This window comes from Gallinula chloropus (genome assembly GCF_964237585.1).
Source record: "Gallinula chloropus genome assembly, chromosome: 2".
Classification (NCBI taxonomy): domain Eukaryota; kingdom Metazoa; phylum Chordata; class Aves; order Gruiformes; family Rallidae; genus Gallinula; species Gallinula chloropus.
The window spans coordinates 110,128,413-110,152,166 of record NC_140086.1 but is presented as its reverse complement, the minus strand read 5'-3'; the positions used below and the strand labels follow the sequence as shown (position 1 = coordinate 110,152,166).

The following is a 23,754-nucleotide window of genomic DNA, read 5'->3' as shown; positions in this document are numbered from 1 at the left end:
CTGCTCTTCAACATGAACTGTTCTGGGCAAATATTCTGTTAGACAGTTATGTATATTTGATTCACACACAGAAAAAATCCTATCTTCCCATTATTATCCAGACCCTTTTGCCAACAGTGGGCCTTGCAAGCACAGCACACACACACACACCCCACCCCCCACCCACCTCCCCTGCCCCCCCGCTGTCCCCTGTGTCACTAAGCAATGGCCCTACAGTTTTCTTAGTCTTTCTTTTGTTCCCAGTGTTCTTCCAATAGCCTTTCTCTGTGTCCTTATCGGGCTTTGCTGATTTTGATCTCATCTGAGCTCGCTTTTCTAAGTCCTTCTCATATCCAACATCTCTGTATACCTTCTTGGTAATCTGTCCTTGCTTCCTTCTTTGGGTTTGAGCTCAGTCAGGAGTTCCGTGTTCATCCTAGGTGAGAAGAGTGGCAGATGGTCGTCAGGGATGCCACAGTATTCTTCTTCCACATTGCTTTTGGCACAATTATGTTACAGTGAGACTAAGATGAAGAATGTTTTGCTCATTTAAAGAATCAATGTAGGTTTTTTTTATTTTAGAAAAACATTAATACTTATTGTATGTTGTAAGTTAGTTTCATATTAGAAGTGGTATGTTGTTTAAAGGATCTCCACAAATGCAGTTCAAGTTTATGGTATGTGCTGTTGTTCTGCAGTTTTTACTTATGCGATAAATATTTAGTTAAGAAATACAAGTCCAAACATACAGAAGAAAACAACTTCATTTAATGCTTAGTGAGCTTTTTATTAGATAGGTTTTAGTTCTGTTGTTTACATGAACCAATTTATTATAATAACATAATTTCTTGATTCCCCCCTCAATCTTGCGCAAACCTTCTGTAGTAGGGGAGTATTTTGCCTGTTCATGCAACTTCAGTCCCTAACGTCTTCATAAATAAATAAATAAATAAATAAATTTAAGTGAGCCAGTAAGGATTACTGAAGAGATCTGTATTTTTGGAGAAGTTTCTTCTGAATGTGGGCACGAACCTTTAGCTCTGAGCTTGAACCTTTGCTACTGACATCGTCAAACTCCTCTTGTGTGTGGATGTATTAATCTGAGTACAAAACAGAAGTTTGCTAGCTTACTACTTTAAGACTAAAACAATGCAACAAATGACCGCTGTTAGTCTCAGAGCGTCCCCTCACCCTTAATTTGAGCTCTGCTGTCCTATCTCCAAGACCTATCCCAACCTCTGATAAGAATGGGGCTTGAATCTTTAATTCTGTTGTTAGATAGCAGGAAGAATACGAGTCAAACCGGCAACAACAAAAAACATTTGTGGGAAGTAACAAGTAAATTGAAATATGAGCCATAGGCAGATGGTAAAAACACTTCTTGGCAGGTGAGTTCTGTCTGTTGGTCCAAATGCCTGTATTTCATTTTGCAGTGCAGAGTGTTTGAATAGATGAGCAGCCTGTGGAGAAATGGATTGAATCCATGGGGGTACTTATGTCTGCTCTTCCCCATCAGGAGTGTGTTCATTACTGAATGGTAGAACTGCATCTTCTCTGGCCCCTTCAAATACTGTGGGTCTATTTCTCTCTTACTCATCTGCAACACTGCAAACTCTCCTTTGAGGATTTTACACAATGGAGGAGTTGTGCACATGCAGTATTAACTATATTTTGTTTTGATCTTAAAATAGCGACTGAAAATGAGTAACTGTATCACATAATTGTGTACATGTCCTACAGAGGAGCTGAATATTTCCCTCCTCTAAGCACATAATGGTTTTAAACTATAGAGTAGTTTTATACTATAGGGTAGATTTGGGTTGGATATTAGGAAAAAATTCTTTGCTATGAGAGTGGTGGATCACTGGAACAGGTTGAACAGAGAGGTAGTGGAGACCCCAATCCTGGAGATATTCAAGGTCAGGCTTGATGGGGCTCTGAACAATCTGATCTAGTAAAGTCCCTTCTGTGATTCTATAGTGAGTAGTAAAATACTTGCAGAACTTGAAGCAAAGTAAGACTTCCTACTTGCATAGAAGAGAGAGTACTAGTGGCATAAAGTGATGGGGGAAGAAGTACAGAAGCTAAAATGCTAATAAAGATAGCTGTGATGCTACTTGATATCTTTCAGTGCCAGAGAGTACCCCTACATATTTTGGCTTTCTGATGGCTGTATGAAAATAATAAAGTTTTTAAAAGCGTGCTTGCACTGCAAAAAAAAAAAAAAAAAAAAGGCCACATGTTGTGTTCTTCTTTTTTTCCCAGTTTGGTTAAATTGCGAGGAATTGTTGAATGTTTGCTGGTTGGACCCAGTATGAAAGATAGTTCTTGCACCAGTGCAGTTCCTAAAGGATGGCAAATACTAGTTCCCTAGTATGCTTTTGCCATTTGCATGAATAAAGTAAAGCCTGCTGTGGGCCAGTTTTCTTGTTTATGTCAGATGGATGGAATACCTCCAAATTCTGATCTGACATGTTTGGAAGTAGGGTTTCTTTAGAATATTTGAAAAAATTATTTAGATTTGTATGTGTGTATGAAAGTGTTGGTGTCTGTGGTTGCAGGTACTATGCTTTGGTGATTTTTTAAGATTTTGCAGTTGATAGCACAGGTGTATGGAAGAAAACTAAGGGGGTTCTTTAAGCATTATTCTGGATATATGATGCTAGTATATTTCTTCATTTTCAAAATAGGGAGTGTTGTTAGACCAGAAAAATGTATGGTTGTCTAGAAATTACTTTATTTCAACAATAGTGGAGGATAGCAGTTTTCATTCTGTTGCAGCTGAATGAGAATAGCTGTGTTAAAATGTAAATAAGCCCCATCTACTTGGCGGCTTCAACTGCTTTGAGCAGTTTGTTTGCTGAATGTATCTTTTCTTTTTTACCAAGCGCTCTAATGATCTTGAGAGTTTAGTTTTTGAACCCATTGTTGCATATGGGTTTCCTTCCAAGTCCATAAAATCAAGTGGATACTTATTTTTAGGAGTTGTGAAAAGTGACAGGGTATCATTTTGCTAGGAGCAGTATACAGTTGTGTGTAACCATGAAGCTGTGGGTGAACTCATGGGTCCTGTTCCGTAGTAGTAGTTCACTGGTTCCTTGTAAGGTGCAGTGGTATGTTCTGTAAGGCTGCCCCACGGTTTTGTGATAACATTTCCCAGAAATGCAACTGTTGGTAAAATTTGTGCCAGTGGTAGGTTTCTTGCGTGTTATACAGCTAAGGATCTGGGAAACTTACTATGTGTTTGGGTGTGAATTGTTCATTCTTAATTGGCTTTTAATTTCAGATCTGAAAACTGAGCTTTTTCCTGTCTGTTGTTGCAATTACAGAATCAGAGAATAAAAATGGGAACTCCGGGATCAGGACGGAAGAGAACTCCAGTAAAGGACAGGTTTTCTGCAGAAGATGAAGCTCTGAGTAACATTGCCAGAGAGGTTTGCTAATTTAAAATTGTCTTAACTTTTATCCCTATCCTTGAATTTATCTCATAATCCAGAAAAAATTAAGTTTTTTTTTAAAGATGTGCATTGCAAAGTATAATTAGCCAACAATATCACAACACAAACTAAGGGTGTTTTTGATCAAATGATTAATGCAACTCCACAGGATTGCACTTAAGCTTAGCAAATATTTCTACAGATAGTTATATGCTTTAAATAATTGTTGGCTAAAGATCAATGAGAAATCTAGTTATCTTGGGTCTAAAGCTAAAAAAAGAAAGAAAATTACACATTTATCCCATTGTAGTGTGCAGTATTCTTAGGATTATAAGCATAGTGTATTAGTGTTAAATGACTAATAGTCATTATCAAAAGGTATTTGTCATATATTCTACTTCAAGTGGGAAAAGTTATCAAAATAAGCATAATACATACACTGTACCAGGACTTTAATGGCGTTACCACCCGAAAAATAGACAGCTGGAGGTAACCAGCCAAAAATGTAATTAGCAAGAAGTTGATATAAAGGGGAATTTTGTGTGCAAAGGGAAATCTTGTCCCACCGGATATAGGAAGGAGGCAGCTGGAATTCAAGAGTCTTACAGATGTCTGTTTGGACTTGAGTTTTTCTGGGAGGAAATGCTGTGATTTGGAAACAAAAGCCTTAGTACTGTTTGTATACAAGTGGATGTAGAAGCTTTGAGCTACACTGACTCCAAAGTTTTAACTCCAGTTGACATAAACGAGTGCAAAATGGAGATTCTAATTGGCCTTATAATACAAACCATTGTCTATATATGCACGTGCATCATATGTATATGTAACATGTATGTAAGGCAGAATAGGTTAATTGATAGGTCTTTGAAAGTACAGCTTCTGTATGCGTTTTGAGCAAAGGAAATACTCTGTCAGCAAAAATAATATTTTTCATCTAATTGGTAACTTTCCAGAAAGAATTGTTCACACCAAATCTAATGGAAGAACTTGCCCTACTAGCCAAGTTCTTTGTGGAGCTTTGGATCATGTATAGCCTCCCTCAGTTAACAAAGGAGAAGAAATCTGACTTTCCATTTCTTTTGGGTATTCTCTGTATTGTTCCAGTACAGTAACATCAGCTCACAGTTTAGCCTAGCAAGAAATGTCTCAACAGTAAGGTGTAATCAATATTATCTTAAACTTACTGTGGGGCTTTGTTCTTTTATATTGTTAACCCCCTCAATTAAAATTTGTGCAGGAGCATGAATTAAACAAAAATGAAGGGGGTTTTATTTTCCCCTCTTTATGGTAAATTTAATTAATACTAGGTCTCACAGCCAGAGGTCTTCGCAGGATAAGCTGGTGCTTAGGTCCATGTCAGACAGCAGCTGATTGCCATTGAATTGGTAGCTGTAGTTCATGGTATTAGCCAACTTACTGTAAGGAAAACTTTTGCTTTAAAAGAATAGAATACCTTTCTTTGGGTATAAAAGCAGAGGTCAGTTTACAAAATTAAATTCTGTCTCTAAATAGCATCTCATTTTTACAGTACAATGCATATGCCTCGTTTGAGGCTGGGGAAATGTTTTAAGTTACCTTGCTGGCATAGGGCATGCCAGTTCTCAGTGTATGGATATATTGAGATGTACTTCACTGTTCTGAGGCTGTTATCTCAGCAACATGGCTTGCTTATCTTTTTGTTGTCAGTGTTTTGTTTGTTAACTTCCTTTTCTGAAATGACCTTTTTAGCAGATGTTACTTTTAACAGTTGAATCTTGTAATCCAGAAGTTAGATGTCTTCTGAGGAAAACAGTCATAAAAGGTGTTCTAGATATCAAGGGAGGGTGAACAGAATGTGCTGAATCAGAAGACTGACATTCGGAGCGTTCTGCATGGAAAAGCTGCAAAAATTCAGAGCAGTCACAAAACAGCACTAGGAATGAGCAGAGATTATAATACTAGTAAGGTCTTTTAGTGGAATGTATGATGTTTCAGGGGGTTTCCCCTAGAAGTTCAGGTTTCAGAAAGCATTTATTTTCATCCCTCTAATTTGTAAAACCTGAGATTTCCTTGTACTATGGGACATGTCAAAAAAGTGAGAAAACACAATAAGGAGAGATGTTTTTCTCAATGACTGTAAGTAGGTAAAAATGTGGAAACTGACGAGTCACCTCTGATAGAAAGAGAACATTCTCTTGCTTACCTGTATGTTTACTAAACCTATGCAATAAGATAGCTTAATCAAAGTCAGTATTGCTTCAAGGTGGTACCTTAACTGCTTGAAAACAGCCAGAATCATCATAGGCTTCTAGAATGAAATGCTGTTGGTGCAAGGAAACATTACTTTTATTTTTGCATGCAATCCTTTTTGGAAATAAAGAATTCCAGAACCCAGCAGTGAGCAGATGGCTTTGTTTTGTTGTTCAGAGCAGAGGTGATACCCAAAGAAATAAAGATACGGCCCTTGGTTTAAAATCACATATTTGTCCTTAAGATAGAAGGTAAAAGGTAATGAAAAGTGTGAGTGTGTTGATGGATATTTAAAAAAAAAAAGTAATTACAGTTTAGCTATTAACCCTTTATTAATTAATTTTTTTCCTGTTCCGTATTTTGAGGGGCTTTCTTGTGGGATTTTTTCCCTGTTCCTTTGTTACAAAGATATTCTCTGTAGTTGTCTATTTTCTTTCTTTATCACGTCTCTGAAAAAATTCTATGTAAAAATGTTGTATCTAAACAACTTCTTGAGGGCTTCTACTTGCCTTCCAGAATACATAAACAAGCAATTTCCTTCCATTTTGGCTACCAGTGTAAGTGTACTGATATGACTCTAGCATGTTTGGAAGCCTCCTCTGTTGTATGCGATGAGGATTTTAAGAAAACTTGGCTATCGCATTTCTTTTTAGCAGTTGGAGTGAACTTCTAAAGTGTCAGATTTGCTACATCTTGGACTACCCACAGTTTAATTTTTACTTCAGGAAAATAGGAATTTGGTTTGTTACATCATTTTAACAAGCTGTAGTTCAATTAGATGATACTGTAATATATCTTTATCACACTTAATATTTTATGTAAGTGTGCCTGGTCTAAAGACTGTGCAGAGAATAATTACTGTAACTTAAATCAAGATGTAGTGGCCAGTCATTTTCAAAGAATATATTTTGATGTCAGCTGTAGAAAGCAACAACTTCTGACAAGCTTCAACTCAAATATTAATTGAACTTAAAGAAATACAACTTGACTGCCTGTACTTTTGCTGGTTTGTTTTACTTGCTTTTTTTTTTAAGAAAAAAGTATTCTAGATTTCCTTCCTGTGATGCTTCTGTTGTTCAAACAGCTTCATATTTTCAACTCTGTTCTCTAGCCAAAGCTGTTGTGTCATGGCATTTTCCTTAGTAAATATTTAAACACTTTATTTCAATATAACTGAAGAAATTAATTCCTGAAGAATTTGTTGGTGGAAATTCCTCTCACCATTTTTATTATATTTCTCCGGTAACACAACAGTGAAAAATAGCACCCAGGAAGAAAAATGTCCTGTTGAGTTATAGCTATTTATTAACATTAAGTTTGAATTTTAGTTACGCATAGAGCACTCATACAAATCTTAATAACTATTAATAACATAAGGTTTGCTCTCTAATAATTCAGCAGAGACTAAGGAATTAGTTGTATGGTGGCCTTTCCAAATAAAAATGTGATTTGTTTCTTGCTATAAGTTTTGGTGAAAGAAACTTGGAAACTGTGCTTTCAGTTAATCTCCCAACTTCTTTGTCATTTTGAAATTATATGCTTCTTAGAGGAATCTAGGTACTCAGATTAATAGCCAGTGTAATACCAAACATTTTTCTGCTAAAAAATTTCCTCTAAAAAGATTTTTATTTTCCTCCTTCAGGTACAGGCACCAATTTTGATACATATTTGTAGAATTATCCAGTATTTTGTCAGGGCTTTAGTAAATTTGAAGAAATTGACTTTTTACCCCTGCTGTACGAATGTGACATTTATCTCTGGCTGTAGGACTAGGAAAGAGTGGTGAAATGTGAATTGATTATATTTTTCTAGCATGAATCAACATACAGATGAATTTTCTATCTTCAACAATAAAGCTTTACCAGAGTCTAAAGGCTGGATGTATCAGCCTGCTGATCTGTAGACACAACTAAACCCAGATGTATCAGCTCTTTCTCTTTCTTTGCTGCGCACATGTCTGTGTGAAAGTTTATATGGGACAGACCTGTGATTACAGACAATTAGAGCAGGGCTGAAAGTCAGAGAAGAGATTTCCCATTGCATGGGAATTCCCTTGCTTTTCTTGTCTGCTGTCATCAGGTAGGAAAAAGAATAGTATTATGCTGCTCTAAAAAAGGTTTATTACATCGTGGCAGTCAAAAGTACTGACAGACTTGGAATAATTTCATCTGAGTATGCAAAATTTAGAAAAACAGTCTGAATGAGTCACTTGAAGTTAAGACAAACTCTTCTAAGTAATCAAGCAAGTTTGTCTTCCCTTTCTTTCTTGTCATTTTTTGATAGCTGTCTTTACTCCTGTAGTATAATGTTAAATTAAACTCTGAGTTAAATACCCCTTCTTTTTTCCTGAACCACAGTAAAAGATAAATATTTGCAGTACTATGTATTTTACAGGTTTCTACCGTTTACGTAAACCTATGCTGTGGTAGTGACAAAAGCAGGAAAAAAAAGTTCTATCCTTAACCAAAGGCACTATCCCATTGAATTTTACATTTTTAAAAAGTTCTATAAAATTAAATGTTCTGGATGTTCAATATTTGTCTACCAATGTTTCTCATAAGTTTTTAATTAACTAAATTAAACAACTGGTATTTGTGGTGGGAAACATGTCTTCGGTGATTTAATATTTTAAGAATTTCAGACAAAATTTTCGAATCATTACTCCAACATGAAAAAATTCACCTTGTGTTTTCTCAGCTGTGAACTTTATGTCAAAATTCATTGCCTTATGTAGCTAATTAACTGATTGTTTTGAGATAGCATTTAGGGTCTGAAAGACAGTGCATTTCTCTTTTTGTTGGTGCTGGACAGAAAGTGAGTACACAGCTGTATCTGCCGACAGACAGGTTTCAGGAGCAGCACAGATGTGATGGTCTTTTGCCACTGAAAAGGGAAAGGTCTCACTACTGTTTGTCCTGTCTGTCTTTCCCTTTTGCTGCATCTGGTGTTCATAAGATCCTAGTAAAAGCCAATTCATTTGGCTAACACGGCAGAAAAGTGCTTTTTGTTGCTGTTGTTAAACAGCAGATTCTGAGTTCTGGAGCTGTGTCCAGGGAAGGTGTTGGGAGCAGAAGGGAATGCCCCTTTTTGGTGATGGTGAATGTTTAAGTTAGGTCATGTGGAATTAGAACCTTAAATTTCTTACATCTTTGTCCATTAATTGATTTAATTTTATGATTGCTGTTGGGAGTGATTTGACTTCAAAGTGATGTTTGTTTTGTGAAATGATTCCACATGATAACAGAGACTTTAAATATGGCACTAACAGTACTGGTTTAATGCATTTGGTTTTGTTTTAATGTGTTTCTGTGGCCAGAGATTCTGCAGTTGCATACATGCCTGTTAAATACTGTGCTGTTGTGGTTTAACCGCAGAGGCTAACTGCGCACCATGCAGCATGTGCTCACCCCTCACTCCAGTGGCATGGGAAGGAGAACAGGGGAAATAACCCCAACATGGGAGGCTGAGATAAAGACAGTTCAATAGGAAAACAAAGTAACAGAATAATAGATATAAAGAACAAGTAATACATAAATGTAATTGCTTATCACGTGTGGAAGGGGAAAAACCCAACAACCTGGTGCCCGGTCTGTTCCTGAACAGCAGTCCTACCTCCTGCCTCGCTTCCCCAGTTATATAGGGAGCATGACACCATATCGTATGGAATATCCCATTGACTGCTCTGGGTCAGCTGCCCTAGCTGTGTCCCCTCTCAGCTTCTTGTGCACCTGGCAGGGTGCAGGAAGCTGAAAAATCCTGGAATTAATGTAGACACTACAGCTACTGAGCAACAATTACAGAGTGTTGTGTTATCAGCATTATTCTCATACTAAATCCAAAACACAGTGCACTACCAGCTTCTATAAAGAGAATTAACTCTTATCCCATCTAAAACAAGGACGTATGCATAGGCAAAGTTCTAGTAAAGTCTACAAGACATGAAGTTTTAGATTTAGTGACAGTAATATTTCTGAACTCAGTTCTTTTATCAACATGTAATTCTTTTGACTAGTAATGATATTTGTAAAATCGTGGGTTTACACCTTTTCTTTACTGCTTATATATGTTACCGCTTACATATTGTGATGTTAGAATCTTAATTTTGTGATGTTTGTAAAGACATATTTTAAATTGAGTACTCAAAGTGTTATACAAAAAATGTGATTTTAACTTCCAGTATTTACAATTTGCTTGTAGGCAGAAGCCAGGCTTGCAGCCAAACGGGCAGCTCGAGCAGAAGCAAGAGATATACGTATGAGAGAGCTGGAACGACAGCAAAAAGAGGTAGTATAAATAATCAGGAATTGATTGAAGTTCCTGATGTATTTTATTTCTGTACTTGCATCAGATTTTGTCTTTTGGTGTAATTCAGCTAAGTGCTAGTATTTTCAGCATCAGACAACTCTCCCTATACCCTCTTCTTTCCCCTTAGGTTTTATATCTAAAAGGATAACTAGCTTTGTATTTATCTGTGGATAGCACCTTGCAAAATAATAATCTGAACATTGATTTTGAACTACTTTACTAGTTATGCTTCTATTGTGGAAAAAATCTGCAACACAAAATAGTTTATTAGCAATCTTTGCTTTCAAATGAAAAAACATTTTTGAATTCTAGCTTTATAGACAAAATCAGATGCTTGGAGATTTTACCTTTTAACAAATGCAGTAAATTCAGTGCCAGCAATCAAGATTGGACAAAGATTAACCTAAATGTTTATTTCCAGATATTTAAAAGTACAAGGCTTTCTTATTATGGCTCATTTGATTTGTAAATGAGCAGTAGTGAGAACATAATGGCGATGTCTAGAACTAAGGCTTGCGTAAATAGTTTTGCATAGAGGGGAACAGTCTTCAGCATCTAATATGAAATTTAATATTGCCTGGGTTTCAATTACTAGATTTATGGGTGAGTCAGCTGGTGCCTTTTCTGCCTTTGTAAAAGCAATTACTTAACACACAGTGGTTTCTTTGCTTGTTGCTGTGCAAATGGTCCATGTGAATATAGGTAACTGGCAGCACAGCATAAGTAAGAAACATGATCATACCCAAAATGTACACTGACTAATGTGTAGGATAAACAGCTATGAAAAATTGAGGAAATAATTTTGTTCTACTTTTACAGTATTTATAATATACTTACTTGGATAATTTGAATATGTGATGTTGGATATTAAGTTTTCTGTCAGTTTCTTCCCATGTGAATTATACAGAAATGTTCATGATACCTATTTTCAGGATCTTTATTTAAAAAAATAAATAGTTGAGATAATATTTACATGTATGGCTGTGTTGCTCCACACAGACTTCCAAAAAAAAAAAAAAAATTGCATTTCTTGAACTAAACCCCCAGAAACCTGATTCTCAGTAGGCTGATGATTTTGTGGCTATTACATTTGGTTCAAGTTGTGACATAGCATGGAAAAGATTAAGAATTATTTATCATGTTTATATTCAAATCCATGTAAATGCTGGTATTTGTGGTGGGTTTTTTCCCTGTGTTAATATCAAATAGAACTTAGAAAATGTGTTTTTGCTTCAATTTCACGTGGTTCCATACTTCCGGTTTTCTAACTGCTGTATATAATGTACTGAAGATTACATGGCAATTAATTTTTTTTCCAATTTTTTTTATTTAGGAATCCAGTCTTGTGTGTGGTGGCTAATCTATGTTATAAATGTGTTTTCTTATTTCTGTTTTTACATTCTGTAGTTTTCTCAGCATTCATATGATAGAAAATGGGCTCATATCCAGAAATGGATGGTAGGCTAAAACCACCTGTTGTGCATGTTTTTGCCACTCAGAACTAACATGGGATTTGAAGGAAGTCATTTACTAATGGTTTGCTGTGTGTCATTTGAAAGTTTTATTTTTGAAATCAATTGCGTATAAACCATGTAAGGATGTGAATATGCAGGGTACTTTATGGCAGCAAAAGACAAAAACTATGAAATGAGATGCTTTTCTTGAAATGCTTTTTGTTTCCACCTTGCTTAAAGTCATGAATCTATTTAAAATTAAATTACGTTAATTTCAATATAGATAAACATCTCTTCAGTAGTAAATGTTTTTATTTCAGCTTCTGTGGTTTGAGTTTTTACTTTTTTCCCTAGCCGACTTGCATTTATTTTTTACCTCTTTAAGAAACGTGGCAAATGCTAGTCCTTTCACTGATGATTTAGTCACTTCTATGACTTACAAAAATAACACATGAGCAAAACCAAAACCACCACATATATTTATATACCTTGCATCCTTTTACCCCTTGCTTTGAATTACTAATGATAAAATATTTGACTGGTCATTTATTTACTTTAAATTCACTGAGTAGGAAGGAGTAGAGGTAGTTGAGTTGCAATCAGAGAAAGCTGCTATTCAATTTATAGTCATTTAGTGCAATGTTTCTGTAGGGGTCCTTTCACAAACACTTAAAGGCGCATAAGAGATACGAGTTATTCCTCATGTTTTAGGGAAGTGTTCACTTTGTGAATGTTTTGAATCGAGGTATAAGTAGTTCATGTCAAGACTAACCATAATTTCAAATAGTTAAATGTTTATTAACTATCACGGTAGTTTTCTGTTGAGAAATCCTAGAATTGTGCACCTTTAAGTTATCTGTTTGCACTGCTATTGTACTACTTATTTTCAGTGTCACTGTAGAGTAGAGCTACGTATAGAACTTAAAATTAATCAGTTTGCTTAAGGAGAAAATCTGAAATATGTGATAAGGAAACTTAGAATGATCATCTCTATGGCTCAAATTTGTAAAATGTTTACAATCCGACTGTAGTAAATACATCGTAATTTTCTTACTAATGTACTTGTAATTTTGTAAAGCTCTTCTTAAATTTTACTTTAATTTCTTAATTTTAAAAAAAATTGTCGTTTTTGCTCTATTAATACTGTAATCAGAAGAAAGATTGACTACTGAGTACTAATTATAAATTGCATTAACCCTTGTTGTTTACACCTCCTACTGTGGTGTGCTGGCAAACTTACCCAAATCTGGTGATATCAGTTCTTCTGACTTTGAGTTCCCTTGCCACAATGGGTTGTTCAAAAGATAGCGCTAACAGTGTTTCTCACCTCTGCTTGCAGTTGCTTTGACGTCATCTTTTTCTTTTGTTTTTCTTTCTGTAAAATAACTCTGCGTTTTTTCTTTCTCAGGAAGATTCAGAGAGGGCCAGGTATTCTCACCGGTCCAGTCAACATTCATATTTGGTTTGTGTTCCAAGCTTTTCCATCATGACCTTATAAAAAATTGTGTATTGGTTTATTTTTTTAGGAGAGTCACATATAATGTTTATCTGGTATTTTATTTCCATCAGTGTTAACAAGATAGTTTATTTATTTCAGTCTTTGCATTTAAAATGAATCTCAATTTTCTCACTTCAATTCTTTGATCCTTTTTTTACTATAAATACCACATATTTTTTTCCTCTTCTGCGTATATTTATTTCCAGTATATTTTTGTTGCTGAAAATAACTGAGGACATGATTAGAAACTGTTTGGAAAAACATGTAGTTCAGTAGTCAATTATTTGGAATAAGGTATCTAATGGTGAATTGTAAGTGCAGTCTTCTAGTGTTATTCCAGTCTAATTAAAACACTGAGTAATTGTATTCCCTTAAACTTCAGATATTGCAAACTTAAGAATTAATTAGCTTGTCTTGAAATGTGACAAACTATTAAGATTCCTACATAACTTGTCTTACTACTACACATCAAATCTCATGATCAGTTTTGAAGGTGCTATTAGTGATTAAACACAAGTCCAGTTTAGGTAATTGCACTGGGAGGAAAAAAAATATCTTATTGCCGTTTTTCCTGTGTCAGAAATTCTGCGAACAGGCAAATGATATTTAATGAAGTAAGTACTATTGCTGACTCAGTCATCCTGAATCAGTGCCGCTTACTGAAGATGAGTAATACTGATTTGTAACTTGGGCTTTCATTCTAAATTGATGCTGAAGGTCCTCTGCTGTCTGTTCTCTTTTCTTGCACTTTAAGTATTTTTATGTTTCTAGAATATCTGTGGAAGCAAAACTATTAGTACCTCAGGATAAAAGAACAGTTGGTACGATGCAGGGTTTTATTTCTTTGAGAATGAGGGGATGTAGTATTCATTAGTGATAAAAACCTGACTGATTCCAGATATCCCAAAGACTGGTCATAGATGTTGCTGTACAAAATGGGTTTATTGATGGCTTTCTTGGCTTTTAGTAGGTCTGCCTAGAAATCAGCTTTTCATTGTTGTGGATATATGAGCCAAGAGAGGGACAAATTACTAAAATAAAAGGGTTGAGTTTATTTTGGAAGTTAGAATAAGTTGTTTCTTTGTGTGAATTAAAAAGTGATTAGCACTTACTTAGATGTTTTAGCAATTAAATATAATCTTTGATTAACTGAATTTTGTGTAATATTTTGCAAGTTCTAGGGTTGAGTCTTTCTGGAGTTAATCACAAAAAGGAGTAATGGTTTCTAAAAACTGGAAAAAGGTAGATTTAGGTTGGATATTAGGAAACAAAGCTCTTCAATATGAGGGTGGTAGATCACTGGAACAGCTTGCCCAGAGAGGCAGCGGAGGCCCAATCCCTGGATATATTTAAGGTCAGGCTTGATAGGGCTTTGAGCAACCTGATCTAGTGAAGATGTGCCTACTTACGGGGGTGGGGGAGGGGAGTTGGACTAGATGACCTTTAAAGGTCCCTTCCAACCTATTTTTTTACCAAACAAATAATTTAAATCAGGTAGTGTTTGCTGTTTTGCAAACAGTAAATGGTTTATAGAAAAAGGATGTAGTGCTTATTAGCGTTGTCACCTGTATCTGTGAGCTGCTACAGATGTGCTCAGATCTGCTCTTGCCTTAGTTAACAAAGAAAATATGCTAAGATGAAGATCAGGTATTTTCCCAAGCTTGATCTTGGGAGATAAGAGAGTTCATTTTGGGAGGGGCCTATCCAGAATTTCTCAGATTGCCTCAGTTATTTTGTGCCTTTCGGTGAAGTTCAATAGTTATCATTAGAGCTTTTAAAAATTACTCTATATATTGATATATTTTTGCAATCTTATTCCTAAGAGTTCTTCGGATGTCAGTGGGTCTCACAGGAGCAGAGCAAGTACCTCCAGAAGGAGAGATCTTGTGTGTAGCTTGGAATAAGCATGCTTTGATGTGTTCGCATTATAACCTTTTTCTGTCTGTACTTACCCATAGAGTAGTTTGGGGGAAGCATGCTGCTTTATGGAAAAATGGTGTGAATTGGACTGCTGCGATGATTGATGTAGTCAAACATTTTGTGATAGGAAAATGAAGGACTTAAAATTTTAAGTGATAAGTGTTCTGTCTTGAAGGTAACTTTTTTAAGTTAGAAGGGAATTCGTCTCTCTTAATGTCTCCGAAAGAGAAGTGAAATAAAGTGGCAAAGGCGGTGCATCAACCTTGATGAGTACAAAGGTGTTGCTAAAACTTACAGCAGGAAACCGTTTTTCTCAATTATCTTGCAGTGTTCATCCTACAGCCAAGGCTGGAATTTTATAAATTTTACCTTTTCAGAAAATGTTCTGTACAGTTTTCGATATCCTTAGTTGGGGCAATTTAAATATTTTTTAGTAGACCATTAAGCCATTAATAGTTAAGTGTTGTGATGACAATGATTATCTGAGTAATCTATCTCTATTCTCTGACAGCAAGGTTACATATCAGTACATAATAATTAAAGATAAAAACTGATTAAAAGAAAATAAAATGGCTTGGTTAGAACTGGTACATTGCCCCGTGGGTCCTATATGATTCCTGTATGGTAATACCCAGAAAGGTACCACAGTCTGTAAATTACATCAATATTAAAATTACAGGTTAGTATGAGCATTGGATATATTGGAATTTTTGGAATCATATGAAAAAAACTAAATCTGGCCTATATTAATTTATTTTTTATATATATATATATATCTTTAACCAGGGAATATTTGGTGTTATTTTGATCTTTAGAAGGAATTTTCAGACATAAGAGTAGACAAGAAGACTCTTTCCTTGATATACTCTTAGTAGTTCTGTTGTTGAAAATTGCACTGGTATATGCTCTAGCATGCTATTAGTACATCATGTAATATTCTCAGACTACCTTTGATTTGTGTTTTGTTGGGATTTTTTTTTAGAAAGCTTAGGGTAATATTAAGTAACACTTTGGGTTGTGCATTACATGAAGTCAAAATAACAAAATTATACCTGTGAAATTTTAAATTAACTGGAAAAATACAAGCTTACTTTGAAAATATAAGGTTTGTGTGTTAAAAAAAAGTATAAACTGCAATATTTCCTACAGTTGAGTGACAAGAAATATGGGGGCACTGGCTAAACTTTTCCCAAGTAGATGGTTAGAAGTTGCCAAATCTGGTAGATGAGCAGTCTCTTTACAGGCAGATGGCGCTTTCATTCCACTATTAAAATATCCTTTTTCACACATTTGATTCTTCTGAAAATACTTTTATTCCTCCACTGTCCCCAAGATGCTATTTCCCCTGCATCCCATCTATTTCTTCCATTGTCTGTTTGAAGTAACCTCCCTCAGCCTGTAAGGTGCCCTGGTGAGCCCCCACATCTTGATGGGTTTCACACCTCAACACCAGTATTTCTGGTTTGTTTTGTAAGCCTACTACTGTCCAAAACTACCTCACTTGTCAGAAATTGGGAGAAAAGAACCAGTTTGTATTTAAAAAGAGTTCCAGCCTCAGAAAGCCCTTAATATTGTAGAAATGGCATTCTTTCATGTATAAATGTTCATGATTGCTAGAATATGTTTTCTTGTAATTACCTTTTTAAGTCTTTTCAGTCTTTCTTTGGGGAAAAAAGCTAATCTTTATCTCTTTAAATTTCATTATTTTAATTTCATTTTCTTCAGTATGACAGTGCTAAGGATAGATCTACAAGATATTCGGTCCCAGTATGTTAAACCTTTGCATGTGTTTGAGTGAAGACTGGTGTCTTGTGCTTTGCGTTTAAGGTGTAATGACAGTAACTGGCTACTTTAAGTTCTTGATTTAAAAAATATATAAATTTGTACTATCACACTTTCAGACCTAGAATAGCAGTATGATTCTAACACTTTTCTATAGCATGTATGTATAAACTTTTCTGGGAGAAAATCTAATGGAGTCACATTGCATACAGTAAGACATCCATCTGTACTTTTATCAATCATTTCTAAACTGACACACAGATTAGAATTGGAAGATATGCTTAAAAAATAATCATACGTATGCATATATTTGTATTCTACATTTCCCTATAGAAAGTTTAACTTAATCTAAAAAACAAGTTGGCTTGTATAGCTTAAAAAAAAAAATCCTCCTTGTTACAGAGTGTATCACTTTCTCATCAGCATTATGCCAAGTAAGATTTGTCTCTATGCAGGGATGAGCACCAAGTACTAAAAAGAATAGCTAAGTAACTTCAAAAATTAATTTGTTGAAATGGCAGTGTTACCTGAATTAGCTACAGATATGCAAGCACAGGATGATGCTTACAATAGTCTGTTATAGAAAGCTTTTTTTATTTATTCATATTTTTTGTGAAATATGAATGCTGGCTTAAGCCAGGACTGCGTCAGTTGGAAATAAGGTTGCTTATGGTTTCACTTATTAGCCCTTTTTTACAGAGAGGCAAAAGTATAGTCTGTTATTCTAATCGTGTAATTAGAATTTTCTGTGGTCTTTCCACTGTAGGTGATAAATATCTTCAATCCTTATGTTTGACTTATTTATAATTAAGATTGAAGATACTAATAAATGGCGATACTAATTTTCTAAATTTTATTCTTAGAGTCATGCTTACAGTGCATCTCATAGTTCAAAGAAGAAAGCTGCTCACTCCCATAAAGATTTATTGGTTAGTTTTTCACAAATTTATTATAGATATATTAACTGTTTTGATTTGCATACTAATACAGTTATGGATAAATTTATTAGCCTACTGACACATACATACATGTTTCCAGGGGGAAAAAGAAAGCTAGCATTGACCAAATTCTGACCTGAAGTTGAGTATTTGAAACTTCAGTTGTGTCAGTGGAATTCCATGAATGGCTTCAGCTGAATAGAAATTGTGTTCTGGTGGATGCCTGGAAGGCTCATGGGAATGCACTTCTTTGCATTGAAGTTGATTTAGTCAGGATGGTGATACATGGGAAGGTTTTTATTTACACTTTGCACTTTATCAGAGATGTTTTAAATAAAAGATTTGAAATGCAGTAAGGCTGATGAATTTGCCATAAACCTTGATGGTAACCCAGTGAACTGTTGAAAAGGCATGTGGATTATTGTTACCTTCCAAAAAATATTCTAGAAAATACAATGCCAAAAAAGTAAATACTTTTTCATGCAGTTTTTGGAGGGTTTTGGTGTTGATGAATTGGCACTTGTATCAGGATTAGGGCAGTTAAAGCAGCAGTGGTTGTATTGAGATAAGGCTGAAATTTTTTGTATTATTTGCATTACAGCACTTCACTGCGTGCTTTTGAGGTGGTGTTTTCCTATTCCATCAGTTTTTTAATAAATGAGTAATATGAGTCTTTCTGCCTCCTACAGCCTATTGAGGGACAAAGTATACCTTCTGAAAGCACTACTATTTGACATACCTTCATTTCTTTTTCCCTCTGTGTATATCATTGTTTTCCTCACATCTGCATGTATATGCAATCTGTGTAGGTAGTGTCAAAAAACAACAGAAATAAGCCAAAGTATAATTGCTAGGCTTTCAGCACCCACGCTTCACACAAAGAACAGTGTTAGGGTATAGCCTAATGCTGATCACTTAAACATCCGTCCCTCATTAAAGTCTTAGAAATTTCTGTCCTGTCTCCCCAAAGATTTTAATTCAGGATGGCTACCTAATGGAAAAAAAAACCCAAACCAAGTAATTGTACTAGTTCTTAGCAAGTTTTGTCATATGTGTTTTTCATGTATTTCATGCTGCGCTTGTCAGGGATTTACCTAAATATTTTAGAGTTTTATTTATTAGGAGTGTGGCGGGGAAGAACCAATCTATTTACTACTTTTGGCAGGGCATTAAAAGTACAGACAATGCTGATATACAGAGTGCAGGAGCAGCTTGTTGGTTTCTTACTCTTGTTTCAGGAAGTTATATGGATTTTGGGTCAACCATTGAGAAAATTTTGCAACATTCTGTGCAAGTTTTAAGCTTGGGAAAGTTTGGGCAATGTCAAAAGAGAATTTTTATTTACAGGATCTACAGATGTGACCTATGTTTTCTTTTGCCCTCCACAGAGTGGAATTTACTATGATCAAAGAAATTATAGCAGCCTTAGATACAGTAAACCAGTTCCTTCCTACCACACTCGGGTCTGTCTCCTCTTCCTATATTAATTTTAAAAATGTATATAAATTACTTAAATTTCATTTTGATTGTTTATGCTATGTGAAGCAAACTTCTCTTTCCTTCCATAACACTGCAAATTATTATAGCTAATGGTAGTTGTAATTCTTTGAAGGGATAGCTTTTATAAAATTAATGGATAATGTGCAAGTTACTCTGTGTTCTGCATGGGTGAGGTTTAAAATTTACAATAGCTTCTATTTCACAAGTGCTGTGTGATACAAAGAAAACTGGCAGCTGTAACACTTTCCTTTTCAAATTCCTGCCTTTAGAGAACAGTAACAAAAAGTCTTGAAAGATTAGCACCAACATACTATTCTATAGAGAATAAAGATGATAAATGAATGATCTGTTGTGAGATGGGGGGTACCTGAAGCTGTTGTCATCATCAGGATTAAGTAGCTAGAGGAAACTGATGTGTCTTTTGAAAACAACTTCATTTTTCTTATCATTCTCTTCTACAAATCTTCTGATAGAAATACTAAATTGCTTTTATTAATGGTTTAGATTGTACTTTCAAGTATAATGGATTTTCTTGGAATGTTTCTCCACACTTTTCTTAAAAGTTCTGTGTATTCTAGATGTAAAATTCAGTATTTCCATCTTTAGAACATTTGGGGATTATAGAGCAATAGATAAATGTAAACAAAAAGTGTTTCTGACTCTTTCTATTCTTCACACTACAGTCATCATCTCTATACAGTGATGCAGCAGCAACAACTAGGAGTTACAGGGTTAGTACAATGTAAAATAATACCTTGCTTACATTTAGATATTTGAAAGGCCATCAGAAATACAAGATCACAGTTTTCTTCATAGGTGTCTCCTTTTGTAAACACTGATTTGATAGGAAGTACCAGTTTGGTTCGTAAGCACCATTTGCATAGTTGCCTTAAAGTTGTATTGTATGACCATGAGGCTTGACAGTACTACGTGTGCAATTTTTACTATGTTTTTAAATAAAGTGCAGCTTGTGTGTGTTATTTTGCTGAGACATTCTGTTTAATAGGGATTTTTAAAATGTTTTTAACACTTTTAAATTGCATCTTCAAAGTTTTGTGGTAGTTGCTGTTTTATGGGTCTTACAGAGAAGCATAAAGTTTATGAATGCAACAGTGAACAGCAGCGCTGGGGTTAGAACAAGTTAATGCAAGCATCTCCCCTATGAAGAAAGGCTGAGTAAGTTGGGACTGTTCAGCCTTGAGAAGAGAAGACTAAGGGGGGACCTAATTAAAGTTTATAATTATCTTATGCAGGGGGAATCAGCCATCCCTTTTCAGTGGTGTGTGGGGACAGGACAAGGGGCAATGGCTGCAAGTTGGAACAAGTGGAAGTTCCGCACCAACATGAGGAAAAACTTTTTCACAGTGAGGGTGACAGAGCCCTGGGACAGGCTGCCCAGGGAGGTGGTGGAGTCTCTATCTCTGGAGATATTCAAGACCCATCTGGATGCCTATCTGCTCAATATGAGTTAGGGAGCTGCTTTGGCAGGGGGGTTGGACCCGATGATCTCTTGAGGTCCCTTCCAACCCCTACAATTCTATGATACTAAATTACAACTGCATGTGTAGTACTAAAAAAGGTACTTAAAGAAGATAAGGGCTTGAATAAGGAAAAACATTGTCAGGAGATTACAGAAATTTGTGGTAAATACACTTTGAATACTTTCAAATAAGATGCCATATTTAAATTTAATAATCATACAAAAATGTAATGCGATGAAAACCTAATTTGCATATCTTTACAAAATAAAAGGTTGCTAGAAATGCCATAAAAATGGATAAGACTGCTCTACAGAAAGGTGCCAACTTTAAGTGGTGATAAGTGTGCCTGAAACTGCATGCCTTTTGCTGCTACCAGTGTTAAAATGCAACTTACATTGCCCTTCAGAGACTTGCTTAGCATATGTAGGAAATGAACAAGTATTTTTATGTGGTTAGCAAGGTCTTGTTCTGTACTTGGATTGCAAACACAGGTAACTTTTTGGCTTAATGCATATTCTGAAGAAAACAGAAGATCTAGTGAGAGAACATGACCATCGTAACAGCCATCACATATAATTCTAGTATTATATGTAATTCTAACTTTGGCTAGGGATGCCTTCAAGGTGGTGGGGAAGTGTCATGCAACTGTAGTTTTTCAAATTGTATTTGCATTGCCTAGAGCTGCTTTTATAAATAGATTTTAGCCTTGCGTCTTAAAGCATTCTTTTTCAGGAAAATCTGCATGGGTGAGGACAGAGTTAAACTGATGAGTGTACATACAATATGGCTTCAGTTCCCCAGGCTAGACTAAAACTTCCGAATACTTCAGAACACTGAAAGCCAGACTGAGATTTAAAGACTTCATTTTCTTCTGAATATAGTTGACTTTATTTTATTTTGTTTTTAAACTATTTGGCGAATTTTCAAGAAAGTTCTTAGGATTGTACTTGGAAATAGATATCCCTAATACTGGGAATAAATGGTGCTGGAAATTTTCAAGTTGCTTAAAAATGTTAGCTGAAAACATGTAAATGGGATAAAACAGAGTGCATCAGAATTACCATGTGTAAGACTGTGGCATAGTTTTATCTGAGACTGAATACAAACGGTATTTCATTCCCTCTTTCTCAGGCATCTCTGTGTGGTGATGGATTTCATAGCTCATATAGTTCTCGTACTGTAAGTGTAATAGGCTTTTGGTTGTTTCTTTCATTATCTTTTGTTTTCTGGAGACAAGAATCTATGAAAACTGTGAAAATTTCCTTCATAACTTTCCCTTAGCCATCTGAATACAGTTATTCTTCAAGAGCAAGCTCAATTCGAAGTAGCCCTGTGGTGAGCCTTCCTCTTGCATGATTTGCTGAATGCTTTGATACTAACACACAGTGATGATGAGTGTTTACACTGGGGATCATTCTACTGACCCCACACAGACTTGGTTCTTAAGTTGCATTTAAAAAGTAATTTGTCAGATTTTTACCAAGACACAAAGTTTTAGCACAAAGATGGTAAAGTACATGAGCAGTAAGGAATTTGCTTTTCTAAACATCTTTTAAATATTTGTAATGTGTATAGTTGGAAGCAATTGGAAAACAGTGTAGTACATTGTTGGGGTTACCACAGTATGTTGTAACTGGACAGGCGCAGAAAACCGTTACTACAATATGTGTGGAAAAATTATCTTTTTGAGAAGAGGGCTAACACAGATTTTGTTACATCATACAGTAAGAAGTAGGTGGCTCATTTTTATGGTGACCAGTATTCAAAACTGAAAGAAATTTGTCATGGATCTGTACTGTGTCATTACAAAGATGGCTTTTTGTGCTGCAAAGTGATTTTTACCTAGTTACACCCTATTCCTGCCACAGAACAACTCTCCCAATTTCAGTGGTAGAGCTGCTTATTTGTCGTGGTACACAAAGAAAGTAGGTAAGTGTTTTGGTATGGGTTAATTTGAAATGATCCAGTTTTCATTTTTCTGAGACTAAACAAGATTTGTTGGAGACAGATCTCTTTAGCTACAACAGATGTCAGAAGGAATTTTTGAACATGGAAGGAAAAGGGAATTTTGCTGTTGCTCTATGAAGCTCTAAACCCTAAGAGGTATTGACATCCATCTCTAAAGTCTCTTGAACAGTTAAAATACTACTTGTCTCCTTAGTTTCTCTAAAGATTAGTTTCTTAGAAGTATATACTTCATACATATAGAGCAATATACAGACAATCAGTTTTCAATGTGTTTCAGTACAATATCAGTAATAGCAAGGTACCATTCACTCACGCCTGGTCAAAGTTTAATAGAGTTCAAATTTTTTTGTGTCATAAAGTAATCCTGAAAAGGATATTGAACAGTTGAAGTGTAAATCTTAACTTTCACTTTCTGCTGTTTCTATGGTTAATATTTTACTTTTACTCTGGGTAGCACACTGGAATTCAGCTCACTACTCACTGGAAATCTAAAGAGAAAGTAGGAGAGAAGTTGGAAACAGTAGGAAAGCTAGTGAAAAACTGTATGGTGCAGCTCCATCTTAAACCAGGTTTTTTATAAACCCATTAAGAAAGATATTAGAACTTCAAAAGACACACTAAGAGGAGGAGTAAGATTTCTCAGATGTGTGGACTTCTCAACAGCAAAGATAGTTGGGTTTAATGAAAAATAGTGTTGTCATAGATTATGATTGTTCGTTCTTTTGTTGTAATTCATATCAGCAGAGTTCTGTTCAGTGTCTTTTCTATTTCACAAAGTATAAGTTTAGCCAACTTACTGACTGAAAATTATAATTTTTTTCAAAAGTAATTTCAAATGTAGATATAGCTGGAAAATTCTGGGTCAGAGAAATAGAATGTAACAGTACTGAAAAAATACAAATTCTGTAGTCTGAGACAGGTGCTTATCAGCAAACTTCTGTATGTAACTGGTCCCATTTGCATAAAAGGCATCTCACTTTTAAATGAAAGATGAGGCTGCAACACTCATCAAGTACAAAGAAATTAAGAATTCTTTTTTGAATTATGAGAATAGGATAATATATTTTCAAACTTCATTTAAATTGTTTCGTATAATCACTTTTAAAACTAAATATAATGTTCATAGTAACTTTCTGACTTTTGAAGTAGAATGTTATCACTACAAGATTTTTGATAAACCTCATTAAATGCAATGTTTAATGTGCACAATGTTTTCTCAGTTAAAAAATTTCACTCAAAATCTGATGTCTCTGTAATGACTGT

At 35.2% G+C, this 23,754-nt stretch overlaps 1 protein-coding gene across 4 annotated transcripts in view; it reads left to right on the top strand.

Annotated features, from left to right (window-relative positions):
• Positions 1-3,323: 3,323 nt before the first annotated feature.
• The window catches only part of LRRFIP2 (LRR binding FLII interacting protein 2), a gene marked incomplete at its 5' end in the record, with an annotated part of 46,385 nt that continues 25,954 nt past the window's right edge, over positions 3,324-23,754 (top strand). For all 4 annotated transcript variants that reach the window (XM_084280145.1, XM_084280143.1, XM_084280144.1 and 1 more), the window contains 10 exons: positions 3,324-3,413; positions 9,843-9,929; positions 11,358-11,408; positions 12,813-12,866; positions 14,726-14,788; positions 17,468-17,533; positions 18,931-19,005; positions 19,726-19,773; positions 21,655-21,702; positions 21,805-21,858. In XM_084280145.1, the coding sequence (XP_084136271.1) occupies positions 3,324-3,413; positions 9,843-9,929; positions 11,358-11,408; positions 12,813-12,866; positions 14,726-14,788; positions 17,468-17,533; positions 18,931-19,005; positions 19,726-19,773; positions 21,655-21,702; positions 21,805-21,858 (636 nt within the window). The remainder of the gene's footprint in view (positions 3,414-9,842; positions 9,930-11,357; positions 11,409-12,812; positions 12,867-14,725; positions 14,789-17,467; positions 17,534-18,930; positions 19,006-19,725; positions 19,774-21,654; positions 21,703-21,804; positions 21,859-23,754) is intronic.